Source organism: Erythrolamprus reginae, chromosome 1, assembly GCF_031021105.1.
Source record: "Erythrolamprus reginae isolate rEryReg1 chromosome 1, rEryReg1.hap1, whole genome shotgun sequence".
NCBI classification, from domain to species: Eukaryota; Metazoa; Chordata; class Lepidosauria; order Squamata; family Dipsadidae; genus Erythrolamprus; species Erythrolamprus reginae.
Window position 1 is genome coordinate 229,240,047 of NC_091950.1, and position 17,804 is coordinate 229,257,850.

A 17,804-nucleotide genomic window follows, 5' to 3' on the forward strand; every position below is an offset into this window, starting at 1 on the left:
CCGCGGCGGCATTTTCAACCGGGGAAACCGTATTCCAAGGTTTAAGTAGAAGTGTGCTTCGCCATATTTGGTTGAATAAAGGATAGAGTTTTTTAAAAAATTATTTGCTATGAAAATATATAAGTCGCCCATCTCGCCAAGAGGCGACTCCACTTACAATAAGTAAAAGCAACAGAGTAAAGCATTAAAATATGACAATAACAAATATTTGCATTAAAATTAACTTTAAAATTGACAAAGATGGTGAGAAAGACTGCCAGATGCCTGAAATTTGGCAGTTCGAATCTCATCAGGCTCAGGGTTAATTCAGCCTTCTATCCCGAGGTCAGTAAAATGAGGACCCAGATTGTTGGAGACAATGTGCTGACTTTGTAAACTGCTTAGAGAGTGCTATAAAGTGATAGACACACAGCTCAAAAAAATAAATAAATGGAACACTTAACACAATATAACTCCAAGTAAATCAAACTTCTATGAAATCAAGCTGTCCACTTAGGAAGCAACACTGATTGACAATCAATTTCACATGCTGTTGTGCACATTCAACTTTGTACAGAACAATGTATTCAATGAGAATACTTCATTCAGATTTAGGATGTGTTATCTGAGTGTTCCCTTTATTTTTTTTGAGCAGCATAAATCTAAATCAGTGGTTCTCAACCTTTCTAATGCCACGACCCCTTAATACAGTTCCTCATGTTATGGTGACCCCACAACCATAAGTCTAGCGCCAATTCTCCAAACAGAGTTTTAAGCTGATTGGCAGGAAGGTCAGAGGGACACCCCCACTGTAAACGCCTGATTGGTCAGATTGTAAAAATATGTTCCAAAGCGCCAGAATAGAAGCTTTGGTTCCTAACAGCTTGGGAAATTTGTCTTTTCCCAGGGACTTAGGTGATGCCTGTGAAACGGTCATTCGACCCCCAAAGGGGTCCCGACCCCCAGGTTGAGAACCACTGATCTAAATGCTATTGCTATTCAGCAACTTCATCGTGCCCACCTCACCTTCAATTGGCAAGCCCTTTCAGAATGTTGTCAAAGATGTTTTACAAGGCTGTACAAGGCTGCAGTGTCTCTGCTTTGTAGAGCGGCGTGAGGTTGCTCCCAAGAGCATCTGGGCACGGAAAGGCAAAAGGGGGCGCTTTGCCCTGGCCAGAACAATTCGGCTTCAGCCAAACTGAGGAGTCACCACAGTGAAGGAAAGGCGCCGGCTACAAAGCGAGCGAGCGTGAGAAGAGGGGAGCCCTTCAGCATGGGAAGAAAGATAAAGCAGTTAGCAGCAGCTTCCACCGCCTTTCAGTCAAAGGAACGGGAGGTTTCCCCCCTCTCGCCCGCCTGAGTTTCTCTCTCTGGCAGTGTATGGGAGGCAGCCTCATGCTGGGTGTATGGGAGGCGGGTGCTCCTCGCTGCCTCAGAGTTCCTCTTTTTTTTTTTTTAAGCCTTGAAGTTTTGAATTTTTATTTTTTTATTTCCCTCTTCTCGCCTTCCTTCGGCAGCAACCTCCTCCTTCTCTTTTTCCTCCTATTCAATAATGTGAATCATCTTTCTGTTTAAAGCTATTCATTATTATGCAATATGATGCAGTAAGGAAATAAAATCAAATTCTATGGGTAAAGATGGTATTTGGTAAAGATAGGATTGCAGAGAACGAACATTTTAGACCCAGTATAATAATAATGAGTGCAATGATTATCTTCAAAATAAAACATACAATTCAACCATCTCAAGTGCAAAAGGAAATGTTGCCTATTTAAAAAGGAAATTTTTTAAAAATAGCAAAAGATATCTTCAGACAGAAGCAAGCCCTGCTTTTTGGTAGGACTTGATTCCAATGAGTATACACAATATTGATAAAGCAAGATTGAGAGGGCATATTAAAATGCATAAAAAGATTAGCATAAGCTATCATGCAGGTTTATAAGGTATAGCATACATTTTTAAAAAATAGGTCCCACAGAGTTGGCCTTCTCTGGGTCCTGTCAACGAAACAATGTTGTCTGGCAGCACCCAGGGGAAGAGCCTTCTCTGTGGCGGTCCCAACCCTCTGTAATCAACACACACACACACACACACACACACACACACACACGAGATTAGGACTGCCTCCAACATCCTTGCCTTTCGCAAACTCCTCAAAACCCACCTCTGTCGTCATGGGGAAATTGATTCCCCTGGGCCGTTTCCGCTTTATGTATGGTCTGTATGAGATGTATGATTATTTTTTATATTAAGGGTTTTAAATTGTTTTAATGTATTGGATTTGTAGAAACAGTACAGTCTTTGGAGAGGGGCGGCATATAAATGTAATAAATAAATAAATGTCATGTTTTTCTATAGCAAGCAAAACTTCTAGTTTTGAAAATGGAAAAGAAAGAGGGAACATTTGAAGGTATTGTTTTACATTTCTTATCTATGAGAACCCTGAAAATGAGTGGCTAAGACACATTAGTATTTATAATATACAGTTGTTTTGAATTATTGTTGCGTCTAGACTCTTTACCTTGTCTCACAAACTTTGAGCCAAAAAACAAAATCCACAAAAGAAAATATTTGTCATGTTTATTTACAGACATTTCTAAAATTCTGTTTCAGCCTGCCATTATGGGGTACTGAATATAGATTGAGGAAAAAATGAATTTCAACAACTGTAGAATCAGGCTGCAGCATAGCAAAATTGACAATAGTGAAGGGTCTGAATACTTTCTGAATGCACTGTGTGCATAGGTTGGACAATAACAAGAAAACTATTTCAAATATATTGTTATTTTAAAATCTCAGGGTCCTTTGCTTCAAATAACTATCAGAAATATATAGTTATAAAATTATTACTATTGGAGCAAAAATCCACTTAGCAGTAATTCTCCATGTAGAAAATAATTATTTCATTGCTGCTATCCAGTGGCTACTCCCTTTACCAAGATTTAAACGACTTAACAATGAAATAAAATCTGTATTTATTTCTTTTGTAATATCTTTTATAAAATAAGATCTTGAGGATTTCTACAAGAATGTATCAAGATTTTCTGGTATAGACATCATGTAACTGCAGCTGACAGGTATAGAAGAACCCCATAGGACAGTGATGGCGAATCTATGGCACAGGTGGCACGCTGAGCCATATCTGCTGGCACTCGAGCCATTGCCCTAGCTCAGCCCCAGCATGCATGTGTGTGCCAGCCAGCTGATTTTTGGCTCGCACAGAGGCTCTGGGATGGCGTTTTGCTTTCAGAGAGCCTCCGGGGGAATGGGGGAGGCATTTTTACCCATCCCTGTCTCCAGGGGAACCTTTGGAGCCTGGGGAGGGCAAAACACAAGTCTACTGGACCCACCAGAAGTTGGGAAACAGGCCATTTCCTGCCTCCAGGGGCCGGGGAAAGTTGTTTTTGCCCTCCCTAGGCATTGAATTATGAGTGTGGGCACTCGCGTATCCACGTTAGCATGGACCCACGCTCTTTCGGCACCTGAGGAAAAAAAGTTTCGCCATCACTGCTATAGGATTACAGTGATCCCCCGGTTATTGTGTCCCCGACCATTGCGAACAGGGTAATTTGCGATTTTTGAACCCGGAAGTCAAAACACCATCTGCGCATGCGTGCCCTTTTTTCTATGGGCACGCATGCGTAGATGGCGCCGGGCAGATCAGCTGCTGGGCGGCTTCCCTGGGTCTTCCCGACATGGGGGGCTTGCTAGCACCCCCCCAATCCCGGGTTGGGGGTTCGGGGGGGTGCTAGCGAGCCCCCCATGTCGGCGGCGACGTTTTAAAACACCCGCGCGGCTTTCCAATGAGTCCCGAAGACAAACACGGAAGTTTGACGTTTGTCTTCGGGACTCATTGGAAAGCTCCGATCGTTTTAAAGCAGGCGCGCCGTTCTCCGCTGACTCCTGGCGAACTTCCCCGCTTTAGGAGTCAGCGGAGAACAGCGCGCCTGCTTTAAAACGATCGGAGCTTTCCAATGAGTCCCAAAGACAAACGTCAAACTTCCGCGTTTGTCTTCGGGACTCATTGGAAAGCCGCGCGGGTGTTTTAAAACGTCGCCGCCGACATGGGGGGCTTGCTAGCACCCCCCCCAAACCCGGGTTGGGGGTTTGGGGGGGTGCTAGCGAGCCCCCCATGTCGGCGGCGACGTTTTAAAACAGCCGCGCCGCCCCCAAACTTCGGCTCCTTGCTAGCGCTGCGGAAGTTAAAAACACCATCTGCACATGCGCAGATGGTGTTTTTACTTCCGCAGCGCTACTTCGCGAAAACCCGCTCGTTGCGGGGGGTCCTGGAACGGAACCCTCGCAACGAGCGGGGGATCACTGTATAACTATTTCTAGGCTTTTATTTACCAAACAAAGAAAAAGACATGAAATAAATGAAACATTGACTAATAGGTAAGGGTCAATTATATGTGTTATTTGAGATGTATATTGAGAAGACATTGTATAAATGTCTAAGCAAGCTATATTGAATTTTAAATCAGAAAACCGAAAACTGGAAGCCAAATGGAGCTATAATTCCTTAATTAAAAATCATATGGAAATACAGTGGTACCTCATGATACGAACGCCTCGCCATACGAACAACCCGAGATATGAACCCGGGGTTCAGAAATTTTTTGACTCTTACGAGCGTTTTCCATCTTATGAACCCACCGCCGCCCGGCTGTCACCTTTTGAAACAGCCGGGGGGCTTCTCAGAGTCTTCCTGAACTTGAACGCCAACCCCAAACTTCCGGGTTCGGCGTTCAGGAGGCCGCCAAGAAGCCCCCCGACTGTTTCAAAAGACAACAGCCGGGTGGCGGGGCTTCTCGGCGGCCTCCCAAACGCCGAACCCGGAAGTTTGGCAAAAGTTCGGGTTTGGGAGGCCACTGAGAAGCCCTGCTGCCCGGCTGTCGCTTTTTGAAAGAGCCGGGGGGGCTTCTCAGCGTCCTACTGAATCCGAACACCAAACTCGAACTTCCGGGTTCGGCGCTCAGGAGGCCGCCGAGAAGCCCCCTGGCTGTTTCAAAAGGTGACAGCCGGGCGGCGGGGCTTCTCGACGGCCACCCGAACCCGAACTTTTGCCAAACTTCCGGGTTCGGCATTGGGAGAACACTGAGAAGCGCCCGCTGTTTCAACAGGTGACAGCCGGGCGGTGGCGTTTTTTTGCGTTTTTTCCCCCTGCACGGATTAATTCATTTTACATTGTTTCCTATGGGAAACAATGTTTTGTCTTACGAACTTTTCGCCTTATGAACCTCCCCCGGGAACCAATTAGGTTCGTAAGATGAGGTATTACTGTATTTTAGATTTTGTTTGATGTCATTCTATACTTTTTGTTGTTTCCTCATGATTGTATTGCAATAAAGCGGATATAAAAATCTAAACAAACCCTAATATTTTTGAACCAGTCCAGGATTTAGCCACATTGGTTTAAATTTATTTGTTGTAATTTCTTTATTGCTTATAAAGGAAATCTTTTACTGACAAAATACAGCTAATATCTCACTTGAATTCAGTAATGGGCAGCCAAAATTTTTACTGCCACACTGGGTATAGCTTATCAGTCTCGCTCGCTGAGGTGACATTTTGCTTCACGTTTCCTGCGCTCTCCTTCCTGGGTGCCCCCCCCACCTCAGGCTGGGTAGCTAGATGAACGGGTGCTGCCAGAAGCATAAATGCTGCCAGCGCTGCTTCCACCCATGCCTTCTGCTTGCACCTCAGGCAGGAGGTGGCCACATCAGGCTGGAGGGGAGCCGGGCAGGAGAGAGGGAAGTTCATCCAAGGCCAGGAAGGAGGAAAGAGGAAAAAAGCAAGGATTGCAGACGCAGCAGAAGCTGCAGGCAAAAAAGGAGAGCCGAGCCGAGATCACTAATCCAGGAAGTGACAGCTGCTGATCAGCTGGAGCTGCGCACGCATTTTCATTTCCGCCGATGGAACTGTGTTCCACCCCGTCCTGCCTGCTGCCCACCCCTGCTTGAATTGTATAACACTAAGTATTTTACAATACTCTGGAGAGAGGCGGCATACAAATCTAATAAATTAAATTAAATTAAATACTGTATACTGTATAATGTATATATGGTCTAAGTATAGAGCCTAGCAGTCTAACCAGATTTAGGTGAAAGTTTTTCAGCATTCTTACTTTTTGCAGTTGAAACAAAAACTCTGGAAACAACATGCATAATTCATTCAAAAAAAAAAGTGAAATGCCAACGACTTCCCAAAAGAATTAAATGCCAACGACTTCCCAAAAGAATTAAAAAGAGTCTACAATCCAAAATCCATTGGACAATGATGTAAGTATTCATTATCTCATTTTAGGAAGTTTCTCCTACATTAATAATTCCAGTTGTTATTAATAATATACTGTATTCTAAGTAAAAATTTAGGGAATGAAAAAAGACATTGGTTTTTATAATTACGGTAGGTAAAAATTTTTGCAAATCTGAATGATTGCTTTAATTGCATAATAATTTTGATTGCACTGATTTAACCCAAATGGACACCTCTGAAATGCAGTACAGTACTGGTATTTGCTGGATTTTTGGCAATAACAAACGACATCTTCACTTGCACAGTAGTTTCAGTTGCACAGAGTGCATGTAAACGCACATTGGAATAAAAAGGAATTGGTATTGATTGGTAGTTGAATTTTCGCACAGTGGTTTTGGTTACTTAATTACATGTAAACAAATACATCTGATGTTACATAAAATCAACGCATATAAATGCTAACCATTACGCAGGTAATGTTCAAAAACCAAGACAAATCAATCCTGTTTACACTGAGGATATTTTGGCATGCAAATGATTTTGTACCTGCCATTAATACAGTACTTTTTCCAGGTAAAGACATAAATGCATCACATAATGTGCATATGGATGAAAAATGTTAATATATTATCTCTCTACAGAACTCTTCTCTATGAAATTACAGAAGATTATGATGAAACAGAAAAGCACTTGAATATTCTCAAGGAACGGTAAAGAATACACCTAAACAGTAATGACCCAAAACTCCTTTCTCTGTGTGTTTTCCTTTCTCTGGGTGCTTGGAGAGAGAATAAACCACTTCGCTGTGGTGACTCCCTTGCACTGCCTCCCACATACCCGGCGTGAGGTTGCCTCCCGGAGTGTTTGGGCACAGAACAGCAAAAGGGGGCGTTTCGCCCTGGCCGAATCAACTCGGCTTCAGCCAAACCAAGGAATCACCATAGCGAAGGAAAGGCAATCAGCTACAAAGCAAGCGAGCGAGAGAAGAGGAACCTTCAGCATGGGAAGGAAGAGGAAGCAGATAGCAGCAGCAGCCACTTTCAGCCACAGGAACGGGAGGTTCCCCCTTTTCGCCCGCCTGGGTTTCTCTGGCGCAGTGTATAGGAGGCAGCCTCGTGCCGGGTGTATGGGAGGTGCGTGCTCCTCCTCGCTGCCTCAGAGTCCCTCTTTTTTTTAAAAAAAAAGTCTTAGTTTTGGATTTTTTAAATTCTCACCTCACATTCCTCCAGCAGCGACTGTCTTCCTCCTCTTCTTCCTCCTCCTCCCACCCAAATCCTGAGCTTTTATTTCTTTCCTACTGGGTTTACACCATTATTTGCTTTTACATTGATTTCTATGGGAAAAATTGCTTCTACTTACAAACTTTTGTACTTAAGAACCTGGTCACAGAACAAATTAAGTTCTTAAGTAGAGGTACCACTGTACTTCCAAATTCAATAACTTTTATGACCCAGTTCTGAAGTTACGTATGTTGCAGCACCACAGCAACCATTTGCCCTCACGACGGACAGCAGATACCTTGCAACATGCCCCCTGCCTATATCCCCCATCCTGCTCCTGCCAGGTCTGCTGGCACTGGGTCTGTTTTGCTAGCACACTCCCTCCTGTTTCCACTTGCTTCTCCCCACCCTGTTTCCGATCACCCACTTACCATTCGAAGAGCTCTAGAACAGGCTAACCCATGTGGCAGAAAAGTGGCCAACTTTTACTCAGACACCAATGAAGCTATAAGAATGCGAGATTTGTTTTTTCTGCCACAAGGCCAGCAAGCTTTGTTTGGTCCCAGCGTGGGCAGCACTGCAGCAGCCTTCTGCTTGCGATTGGGTGGCTAGTTTGAATCGGCAGCTTCAAGGATTAGTGCATGAAGGCATCGGCAACCAATCAATGCACAGCTTGCTTCCTTTGTCCAGGCTGAACTGCAAGCTCCTTCTCTTTTACTCAGATGCTGGTGAAGCTTAGATTTCACCTGTGCAGACCCAGCAGGGTAGGATGCAGGGAGGCAGAAGCAACTATGGAGACCCCAAGGGAGCATGATATATCTCAGTGGACATGGGGAGGCTTTGGGTGGTTTTGAAGCAAGTGGCCTGTTCCATCATTATTTCCCCTATGGTCTCCCCTTCCCCCGAGATACCTCATGTGCATTTAATCCATGTATTCAATTAATGAATGCATTGGGGAAAGCAGGGAGTTCCAGATAAACCATGGGATAGGGCCTGGCAGGCCACGTAAGAACATGCATGAATGGGGGAGGGCTTGGAAGATAAATACAGCCTGAAAATTTAGGGAGCAAGTTTCAGCAATGCAGGAAAGTAGGGGAGTAGATGGAGCATTTATGACCTTACCAGCTTCCTCATTGACATTGCTTGTGAGAATCCAACAGGAAGAGTTGTAAATCTCCATAATGTGAGCATGGGATATGGGTTGCACATCATAAATGTAAGTTGGTTGCCAAGTGCCTGAATCTCAATCACATGACCAGATGGGAGCTATGACATCTGGAACATTGCGGATTAGCTGTAAGCATAACTAATAAGTTCTAAGTTCAGGGCTATTACAATTTCACACGGTCACTGTACAAGTGGTTAATAAGTGAGGACTACCTATATATATCAAGTACAAATAGAAAGGAGTTTCTTTTCTTATGTTGTCAATAGCCAAGTAATAGTAGCAATGAAATTGGAATGGTGTTTCTGAAATTCCTCTGAATTCCAAATATGCTCAAAAAAGCACTGCACACAAAATAGAGGGGAATTAGGACGTCACATGTTATTTATACAGTGCTTCTTAATGTACCCTGCAACTGTATTAGTTATTTTTGGAGCAACTATGGCTCAGGTTTAGCTGTCAATAACAGCACCTAACACTTATTAGTTTTTTTTAGAAATCATTTAATATTTTACTACTTTTAAAGGAAAAAGCATTGGAATGGCATCGGCTCCTAAAATTTAATGTTTCTGCCTATAGCATCTAGAATCAGAATTATTTCCCAATTAGAACCTAATAAAATACATTAATCTTATTAAAAGATGAAATGGTAAAGAAAAGTAGCATATTTATTTGAATTCATATGTTAGCGCATACTGTATGTTGCAATGTCGAATATTCTAGTATGCAGCTGTTCTCTTCTGTACCACCACCTCTTAATCAGGTGTAGGAAAATAACTAATACAGGTAGTCTCAATTTACGACCATAATTTCTATTGCTAAGCAAGGTGGTTGTTAAGTGAGTAATCCCAGATTTTACAAAAATAATTGCCACAGTTAACTGCAGTTTTGAAGCTCATGATCATTAAACAAATCCAGCTTCCCCCTTTGACTTTGTTGGAAGCTAACTGGGAAGCTTGCTGTAAATTCTACAATATTGGAACTGTCCTTGAGTCAACAGCAGGTTAGAGGAGGAGCTGCTGTGGGAGAGAGATTACAGTTGCTCTTTAAAAATTATGATTTGAATCTAGTTGATTTAGTGCAGTGTTGGCAAACCTTTTTGGTGCTGAGTGCCCAAAGCACACATGTGCCCCCCCAAATGCAATGAGAGCATCCCTGCACATTGCCCCTGTGCATTTGCCCGCCCTGTGTATGTCAATGTGTCCCATGTGTACATGTGCCCCCCCCTCTGTATATACGCCCCACCCCTCCTTGCCCTGTTTTAGCTTCTAGTTTGGTGCAGGAGGCCCAATTAGTGCTGCGGGAGGCGCATATACATGAACACCCAAAATGCATTGTGAGCATCTCAGCGTATCATGATTTAAATCAAATCCACCTGGTAGGTAACTAATGGTATATGTGAATGACCTTGGGTGTTTCATAGGGTGAAGAGCCACAGCCAGGGAAACAGTTGAATAAGAGGCAGATTAGTCCATGGACAGAATATGATCATAATAAACATTTCAGAAAGAACTTTTTCTAGTTTTTTGAACTGTAAAGGTGAAAAATACTTTTAAATGTACAAGATTCTTTTAAAATAACCTTACCATGAAGAAAAATTAATTTATCTGGATCATCTGAATTACTTTGTAAACCTGATAGTAACTTCTAAGTATATGTTAGAAAGAATTTGTAATTTTGTAAGCCGCCCGCAAACACTTTTTGAGAGAATGGTGGATATTTAAATTTACTAAATTACAAAATTTTCTGAATTTTTAAAAGATGTTTTTATTAATAATACAGTTTAAAGCATTGGACATGGTGTGACTTTCCCTGTTTGAACATTTCCGTCAAGTTTTATCTTATAACAAATACAATTCTTTCTAGCTATATATAGCCTATAGCCTATCACTATTCAAACATGTAAAATTCTTTTTTTTTCTATGAAGATTACATCAATACTAATTCCATTCTTATTTATCACAGAATACTATCGTGTTTCCCTGAAAATAAGACTGGGCCTTAGATTTTTTTGAACTCTGAAATATGGCTTGGCATTATTATCTGGGGGGGGAGGGAGGTTGTTATTTTGGGGGGTGCAGTAGGCAGCGAGCATGGGACTGAAAATAAGTTAGCATGTTTTTATGCATGTGCCTAATATAAGTCCTACCCCAAAAATAAGTCCTACATAAAAGCCTGCACATCTAGCAGTCCATCCATTCTGTATGGTTACTCATGGTGCCACAGCCACAAGGTGTGATGGAGCTACCCCATGCGCCCTGCACCATGTTACCTCAGGGCCCCCATAGCCAGACCATCCATGCCCCAACAGTACCAGCACCCATGTGCAATAGGAGCCCAATTGTGCTTGGTCATGGCTATGTGTGTTGGTCCTGTGGCCGCAAGGCACAGCAGGTGTCAGGGTATGGATGATCTGGCTGTAGCGGCCCTGAGGTAAGCCATAGTGATATACATGGGGCAGCTCCACCTTCCTGCCTAACAGCTGTGGCACCGGCACATCACTCGGCCTCCTGCTCCATTGTGGTTGTGACCAAGCAGAAGCGGGCCAGTGGCCATACGGGATCCTGCTGTATAGGACTGCCAGAGCTGTTGTGGCAAGGTGAGGCAGGTGTTGGGGCATGCGTGGCCTGGCTGCAGGAGCCTTGAAATAAATTGGTGCAGGGCACATGGGGTAGCTCCAACCCCCACTCCCTAGTGGCGGCAGCACTGGTAAGCAGTGCTGCCATTACGCCCCAAAAATAAGCCTTCTACCTATTTTGTCTCCTGGTCTTATTTTCAGGGAAACACTGGTATCAAATTGTCTCTTTATTTGGATTGATATTTTCATTGTATGAGTCTTCGGAGAGGGGCGGCATACAAATCTAATAAATAAATAAATAAATTTCATATATTGCAGATAATCATGATAGTATTAGTATAAAATGATAATGTTGTTTATTTACTGGAGGCTTCTGAAATGTATTGAAACTTTGGAAGTTCCTGCGGATGAACTGAATTATCTGATCAATGTACGAAGCGTTCTAATAGAAGAAGAGAACAAGTATATTTTAATGGAAGAAGATTTGAATTATCTGAAGGTAAATAAGGAAGAGAGAATGGATGTTAAGAATTTATGAAGTACAGTGGTACCTCATGATACGAACCCCTCGTCATACGAACTTTTCAAGATACGAACCCAGGGTTCGGAATTTTTTTGCCTCTTCTTACGAACTTTTTTCACCTTACGAACCTGCCGCCGGCCGCTGGGATGCCCCACCTCCAGACTTGAGTTCCTCCCGTTTTTTCCCACCCTGTCCTGCCCCATTCTCCCCTCTGGATCTCCATGGGTTTCCCCCGTTTTTCCCCACCCGGTCTTGCACCATTCTCCCCTCTGGATCTCCATGGGTTTCCTCCGTTTTTCTCCACTCTGTCCTGCCCCATTCTCCCCTCTGGAGCTCCATGGGTTTCCTCCGTTTTTCTCCACCCTGTCCTGCCCCATTCTCCCCTCTGGATCTCCAAGGGTTTCCTCCGTTTTTCTCCACTCTGTCCTGCCCCATTCTCCCCTCTGGATCTCCATGGGTTTCCTCCGTTTTTCTCCACTCTGTCCTGCCCCATTCTCCCCTCTGGATCTCCATGGGTTTCCTCCGTTTTTCTCCACTCTGTCCTGCCCCATTCTCCCCTCTGGATCTCCATGGGTTTCCCTCCCCCCACTCCGTTCGCCTCAGCTTCGTCTGCCGGCAGCTTTTTTTTTTAAAGCCTTAATGTTTTGGATTTTCCTAATGGGCTTGCACGCATTATTGGCTTTTCCATTGATTCCTATGGGAAACATTGTTTCATCTTACGAACTTTTCACCTTACGAACCTCGTGCTGGAACCAATTAAGTTCGTAAGATGAGGTATTACTGTACATTGTATGATCAAATAGTTAATATGATATACTAAGGAATGTTCCACAAATGAAATTTTCCCATAGCTATTTTAGAAAGTTGCTACAAAATCAATGGACAATTTTGCCTGACTTTATTATTTCCATTCATATATTATTATTACTACTCCAAGCATCTGTAATATCATAATAAAACTACCCTGTTTCCCCCAAAATAAGATGCCATGCCTTCTCCCTCTCCCTCTTCTTCTCTTTCTTCTGCTTCTTTAACTTACTTTATCTTATACATATTACTTTTCCTCCTTTTTCTTCATCTTCTCCACACTAAGTTCCTTTTTGTACCCAATGCTGTGCTGCTGTTGCCCTTGAAAAACATAGTGTCATTTGCATCTCCTGCTGCCACTGGTTGCACCTGTCAATTATGCCTACATTCCTACTCACCCATTGCATCTGCTGCTTAGTAAGCATCTTGTTGCCTAGTTGCGACTACTCTTGCCACTGGTCATACCCATAGTTATGCCTGCCAATTCAGCAGCAGATGCTACATTAAATTACACCTACTATTGTTGATTGCCTTATTTCCATTGTTGTGATTTTCCCCTATCGCACTCCTTTTCTTCTTCCGTCCTCCTCTTCCTGCCCCCCTTCTCTTTTTCTCCTTCCTATACTTCAAATTTATTTTTTTTAACTTTGTCAACCTTCATTTCTAACTGAAACCAGAGGCTAATATTTTGAAACCAATGGACAAGCAACTGAAAAACATGACTGATTTTGCTTCCTTGAAAGGCAATACAGTGATATCTTGTCTTTACAAACTTAATTGGTTCCAGGATGAGGTTCGTAAGGTGAAAAGTTCGTAAGACGAAACAATGTTTCCCATAGGAATCAATGGAAAAGCAATTAATGCATGCAAGCCCAAAATTCATCCCTTTTGCCAGCTGAAGCGCCCGTTTTCGCGGTGGTGGGATTCCCCTGAGGTTCCCCTCCATGGGAAACCCCACCTCCGGACCTCCGCGTTTTTGCGATGCTGCAAGGGAATCCCAGCATCGCAAAAATGGGCACTTCACTGGCAACGGAAGTCCGGAGGTGGTGTTTCCCAGTGAGGGAAGCCTCAGCGAAATTGCAGCATCGCGAAGCCCCTGTTTTTGCGATGCTGGGATTACCCTGCAGCATTGCAAAAACGCGGAAGTCCAGAAGTGGGGTTTCCCATGGAGGGGAGCCTCAAGGGAATCCCACCAGTGCGAAAACGGGCACTTTGCTGGCAATAGAAGTCCGAAGGCGGGGCATCTTGGCGGCGGCGGCGGGTTCGTAAGATGAAAATAGTTCGGAAGAAGAGGCAGAAAAATCTTAAACCCCGGGTTTGTATCTCAAAAGGTTTGTATGATGAGGGGTTCGTAAGACAAGGTATCACTGTACCTATATTTATGGCTGACTGGAAACTTGTAGATTTTTTTAAATGCACTTATGATTTGTTACTTTGATGATTGCATAATAGAAAAGAATGAGCTTTTTGTAATTGAAGTAAGATAACTTTGTAATCATTGTATTTTCTGCAAATTAAAAGTTTCATTTGTTTCTTTCTCTATTAGTTTCTTTTAATTCTTATGATCTTTATATAAACTTTTAATAAGTTTATATAAAAAGTATTTCACAGCTTTACCATAGCTCCCCCTTCCCAAAGTAGAATAGAAAACTAAATTCTGAAACCCAAGGTGCTGCATATGAATCCTTAAATGAAGCTTTTTATTACATAATTAGAAATAACATATTTTTTAATATCTATTTAACTAATAGGAATATTTTTTTCCAATAGATTCCATGTAATAATTAAGGAGAGAGGGAAGAAATATGTTATATAAACGTTATGACTTATATCAAATTTGTCTTAATTCTAACATAAATGCAGTAATAGCCTTATTTTAAATCCATTTGTTGTCATCTTCTTTCCTTTTAACCATAGGAGGAAATAACCAAAACTGACTTAACATTAAATACATTGGATAAAAACATGGAAAATGTTCAGGAGGAAATAAAAGCATTAAAACATGAGCTGAGAACATTGGAATCAGAAGCAGCTAAGGTATTTTGGAGCCAGTACTGTATTTATTTCTGAGAAGTAAGAAACTCGGTCCTCAGACTAGGATAGTCGTAGCTACTAATATCCCTTCCTGAATTTTGGCTTCTCCCACAGGACTTCAAGCTCATATGTGAGTGTATTGTTTTTGTACCTTAAACAAATAAAGTGAGTGCTGGGCAAGCCTATTGCAAAAAAAAAAAAAAGCATTCAGCAGTCGAGCCTCAACTCCTGCTCCTCCGCGAGATCGCGGAGTTTCCTCTCTGGGGCATTGATCACACAAGCTTGCAACAAGAGAGAGATTTAACACTAGCAACAAGAGAGAGAGATTTAACTGGCATAGACCTGATTGGGCTTTCCCTGGTCTGCCAGGTAGAGCGTTAATATACGGAGGGAGGGAGGAAGAGAGCGGGCAGTCCCACGGACAGCTGCAAGCCTTGCACCAGCTACTGAAGCAGTTTAAAAGAAATGTCTTACATTCCGTAAGAGAAAGGGACTCGGCCAATCAGCCCCATTTCAGCCTGATACAGTCCTAGACCACAAGGAGGGGGTGCCTCATTACCTCTAGAATGGCTATTCGTGGTATCTCTCCCCCGACCTTTCCACTTGCACTAAATTTCCCGGAGAGTGATCAGAGCCATTTTCAGACTACCAGATGCCTCAACATCGCGGGTTTGCTCCTGTCGGCCCCCGTAGCATTTGAATTTTCCCGCCAGCCACCATCTTGGATTGTAGTCTGGTGGCCATTTTGGTAGTTCCTAGAAGGGAAAGCATGGGATATACTACTGGCACTAGAGAAGCCGCAGGGTAAGCGGCAACCCAAATTAAAACATATTGATCCGGAGGGGGAGGGGGATGGAGATCCTTCACCCACCCCCCACCGCCATCCCCTAGTAAAACACAATCTTCTAAGAAGGATAAGGCTACAGAGAACGCTGAAAAGAGAAGACATAAATGGCTTCAAAAAATATATGATCAGGCTTCTGCCACTCATGCCTCAGAGCCCCATACTCCCGAGCCCCGGCCCCATAACCTGGGAAGATAATCTCAGTCTGCCTGAACAGGGGACCCAAATAACCCTCCAAAAAGCCTATCCTAACCCTAATAGGGAATCAAGCCAGAACCAGTTTTCCCAGGTTCCAAGGTCAGTCTGACAGGAGCCTACCTTCATACTCCAATTAGCTATCACCACTGGCAGTACCTTAGATTCTGCTAAACAGACAAACATCTTCAATATAGGGCCTTACCCTTTGGTCTATTTTCAGCATCCAGGGTTTTCACTAAGATGCTAGCAGCAGTGGCGGCCTACCTCGGGTCCATCCCCTTTCAGGTACAGTACTAACTGGATGATATCCTAGTGTAAACTTCCTCTAAACCTTTAGCGAAGCATGGCCTAAAACTTGTTCTGGACAAACTGCAATAGCACAGCTTTTCCATTAATGAAAAGAAGAGCCAGCTCTTTCTGGACACCTCCTTACTCCACTTGGGAGTAATAGTGGACACCATAGTGTGCAGGGTATCCCTTTCACAGGAAAGATAGGATAGCATTAGGCTCCTAGCCATTCAGATCCAACAGGAATGCAAAATTCCACTGCCCACTCTATCTTCTCTCCTGTGGAAAATGATATTTTGCATCTCCATTACCCCTTGGGCGTGACTTCATTCCAGGGAACTTCAGTGGTTCATTTTACTGTTCCAGAAAATGGGGCAAAGCACCTCGACAGCCAGATTCCAGGTCCCGCTAAGAGTGCCGCTCCCTGGTGGCATTCTAGAGCAATCTTCAAGGGATGCCTCTTCCTAGAACCAACCAGAGTCATGATAACAACAGATGCCCACCTCACTCGCACGGGCAAATAAACCAGGGACAGTGGTCATTCTAGCTCTATCAATCTGCTAGAGCTTTGAGCAGTAGCATTGGGACGCAAACACTTCAGGAATTGCATATCAGGATATCATGTTCTGGTTCTTACAGACAGCATCACCATCAAGACGCATGTCAATCATCAGGGCGGCACCCGATCGAGGGATCTCATGCAGGAGGTGCTCAAATTGGGACTGTGGGCAGAGAGGAACCTGCTCTCAATAACAGTAGAACATATCTCAGTCACCTCCAATACCCAGGCGGACTGGCTCAACCGAACAGGTAGAGCAGGCAGAGTGGAGTCTGCTACCATCCCTCTTTCACAAAATAATGAGATTTGGCCCCACCCAGGTCGACATGTTCGCCACTACTCAGAATGCTCACCTACCGAGATTCTTCTCTTGGTTTCCATGCCAGGTAGTGGAGGGAGTAAATGCATTCTGGGGAAATTGATCGCTGGGCTTGCTCTATGCCTTCCCACTACTACCAACTCTCCCTCGGGTGATACAGAAGATCCTAGAGGAGAGAACAGAGATAATCCAAGTAGCTCCTCATTGGCCCCGGAGGGCCTGGTTTGTGGATCTCAAAGCGCGTTCAGTGGCGCTGCCATGGCGGATCCCAGCGACTCTCTCAGCCAGGGAGCAGTAGTCTATCCAGAACCCCAATGGCTTTAGCTGACTGCATGGCGATTGAGTGGAGCTCTCTAAGACTTCAGAATTATGATCCTAACCATCCAAGCATCATCCTAACCATTCAAACATCTCACAGACCCTCCACCCAACGGATCTAAGCTGCAACTTGGAAGGCCTTATATTGTGTTGTAGTACCTCTGTTCAAACAGAGGCGATACAAGTTGTATTGCCTTTGTACAAATCGATGATGAGACCACGCTTGGAGTACTGTGCACAGTTCTGGTCACCTCACCTCAAGAAGGATATAATGGAACTGGAAAAGGTGCAAAAAAGGGCAACAAGTATGATCAAAGAAATGGAGCACCTCCCTTTTTTTTTTATAATATTTTTTATTGATTTTCTTAAAATAGACAGATACACATACAAACATTAAACACAAAATGGGGATACATTTTCCCCGCTTATCTTGAAAGTATAAATTCAAATACAGAAAAAGAATACATAATTAGATATATATTGAATATTAAAAATTTTTTGCTAAATTTGAGTTAAGGTTTTTCACATTGTTACTAATATACAGTATATATATATAAAACCAAAATTCTTACTATATTTCTTATATATAAACTAATTCTTATATATAAACTAATTCTACCTTAGTCATTAAACAATAAATTTGAATTAATGTTAGTATTATTATTACCCAAGTAAAAACAAATACAAGTTAACTGAAAATAGATTGTATATCTT

The 17,804-nt window shown here is 43.1% G+C and overlaps 1 protein-coding gene across 4 annotated transcripts in view; it reads left to right on the plus strand.

Annotated features, from left to right (window-relative positions):
- CENPQ (centromere protein Q) overlaps positions 1 to 17,804 on the plus strand; it is a 28,675-nt gene that overhangs the window by 350 nt on the left and 10,521 nt on the right. For 3 of the 4 annotated variants that reach the window (XM_070732478.1, XM_070732476.1, XM_070732477.1), the window contains exons 2-6: positions 2,338 to 2,389; positions 6,116 to 6,260; positions 6,879 to 6,947; positions 11,570 to 11,699; positions 14,448 to 14,567. In XM_070732478.1, coding sequence (XP_070588579.1) covers positions 2,362 to 2,389; positions 6,116 to 6,260; positions 6,879 to 6,947; positions 11,570 to 11,699; positions 14,448 to 14,567 — 492 coding nt within the window. In that variant the 5' untranslated portion in view covers positions 2,338 to 2,361. The remainder of the gene's footprint in view (positions 1 to 2,337; positions 2,390 to 6,115; positions 6,261 to 6,878; positions 6,948 to 11,569; positions 11,700 to 14,447; positions 14,568 to 17,804) is intronic. The other variant, XM_070732479.1, reaches the window with a different exon arrangement.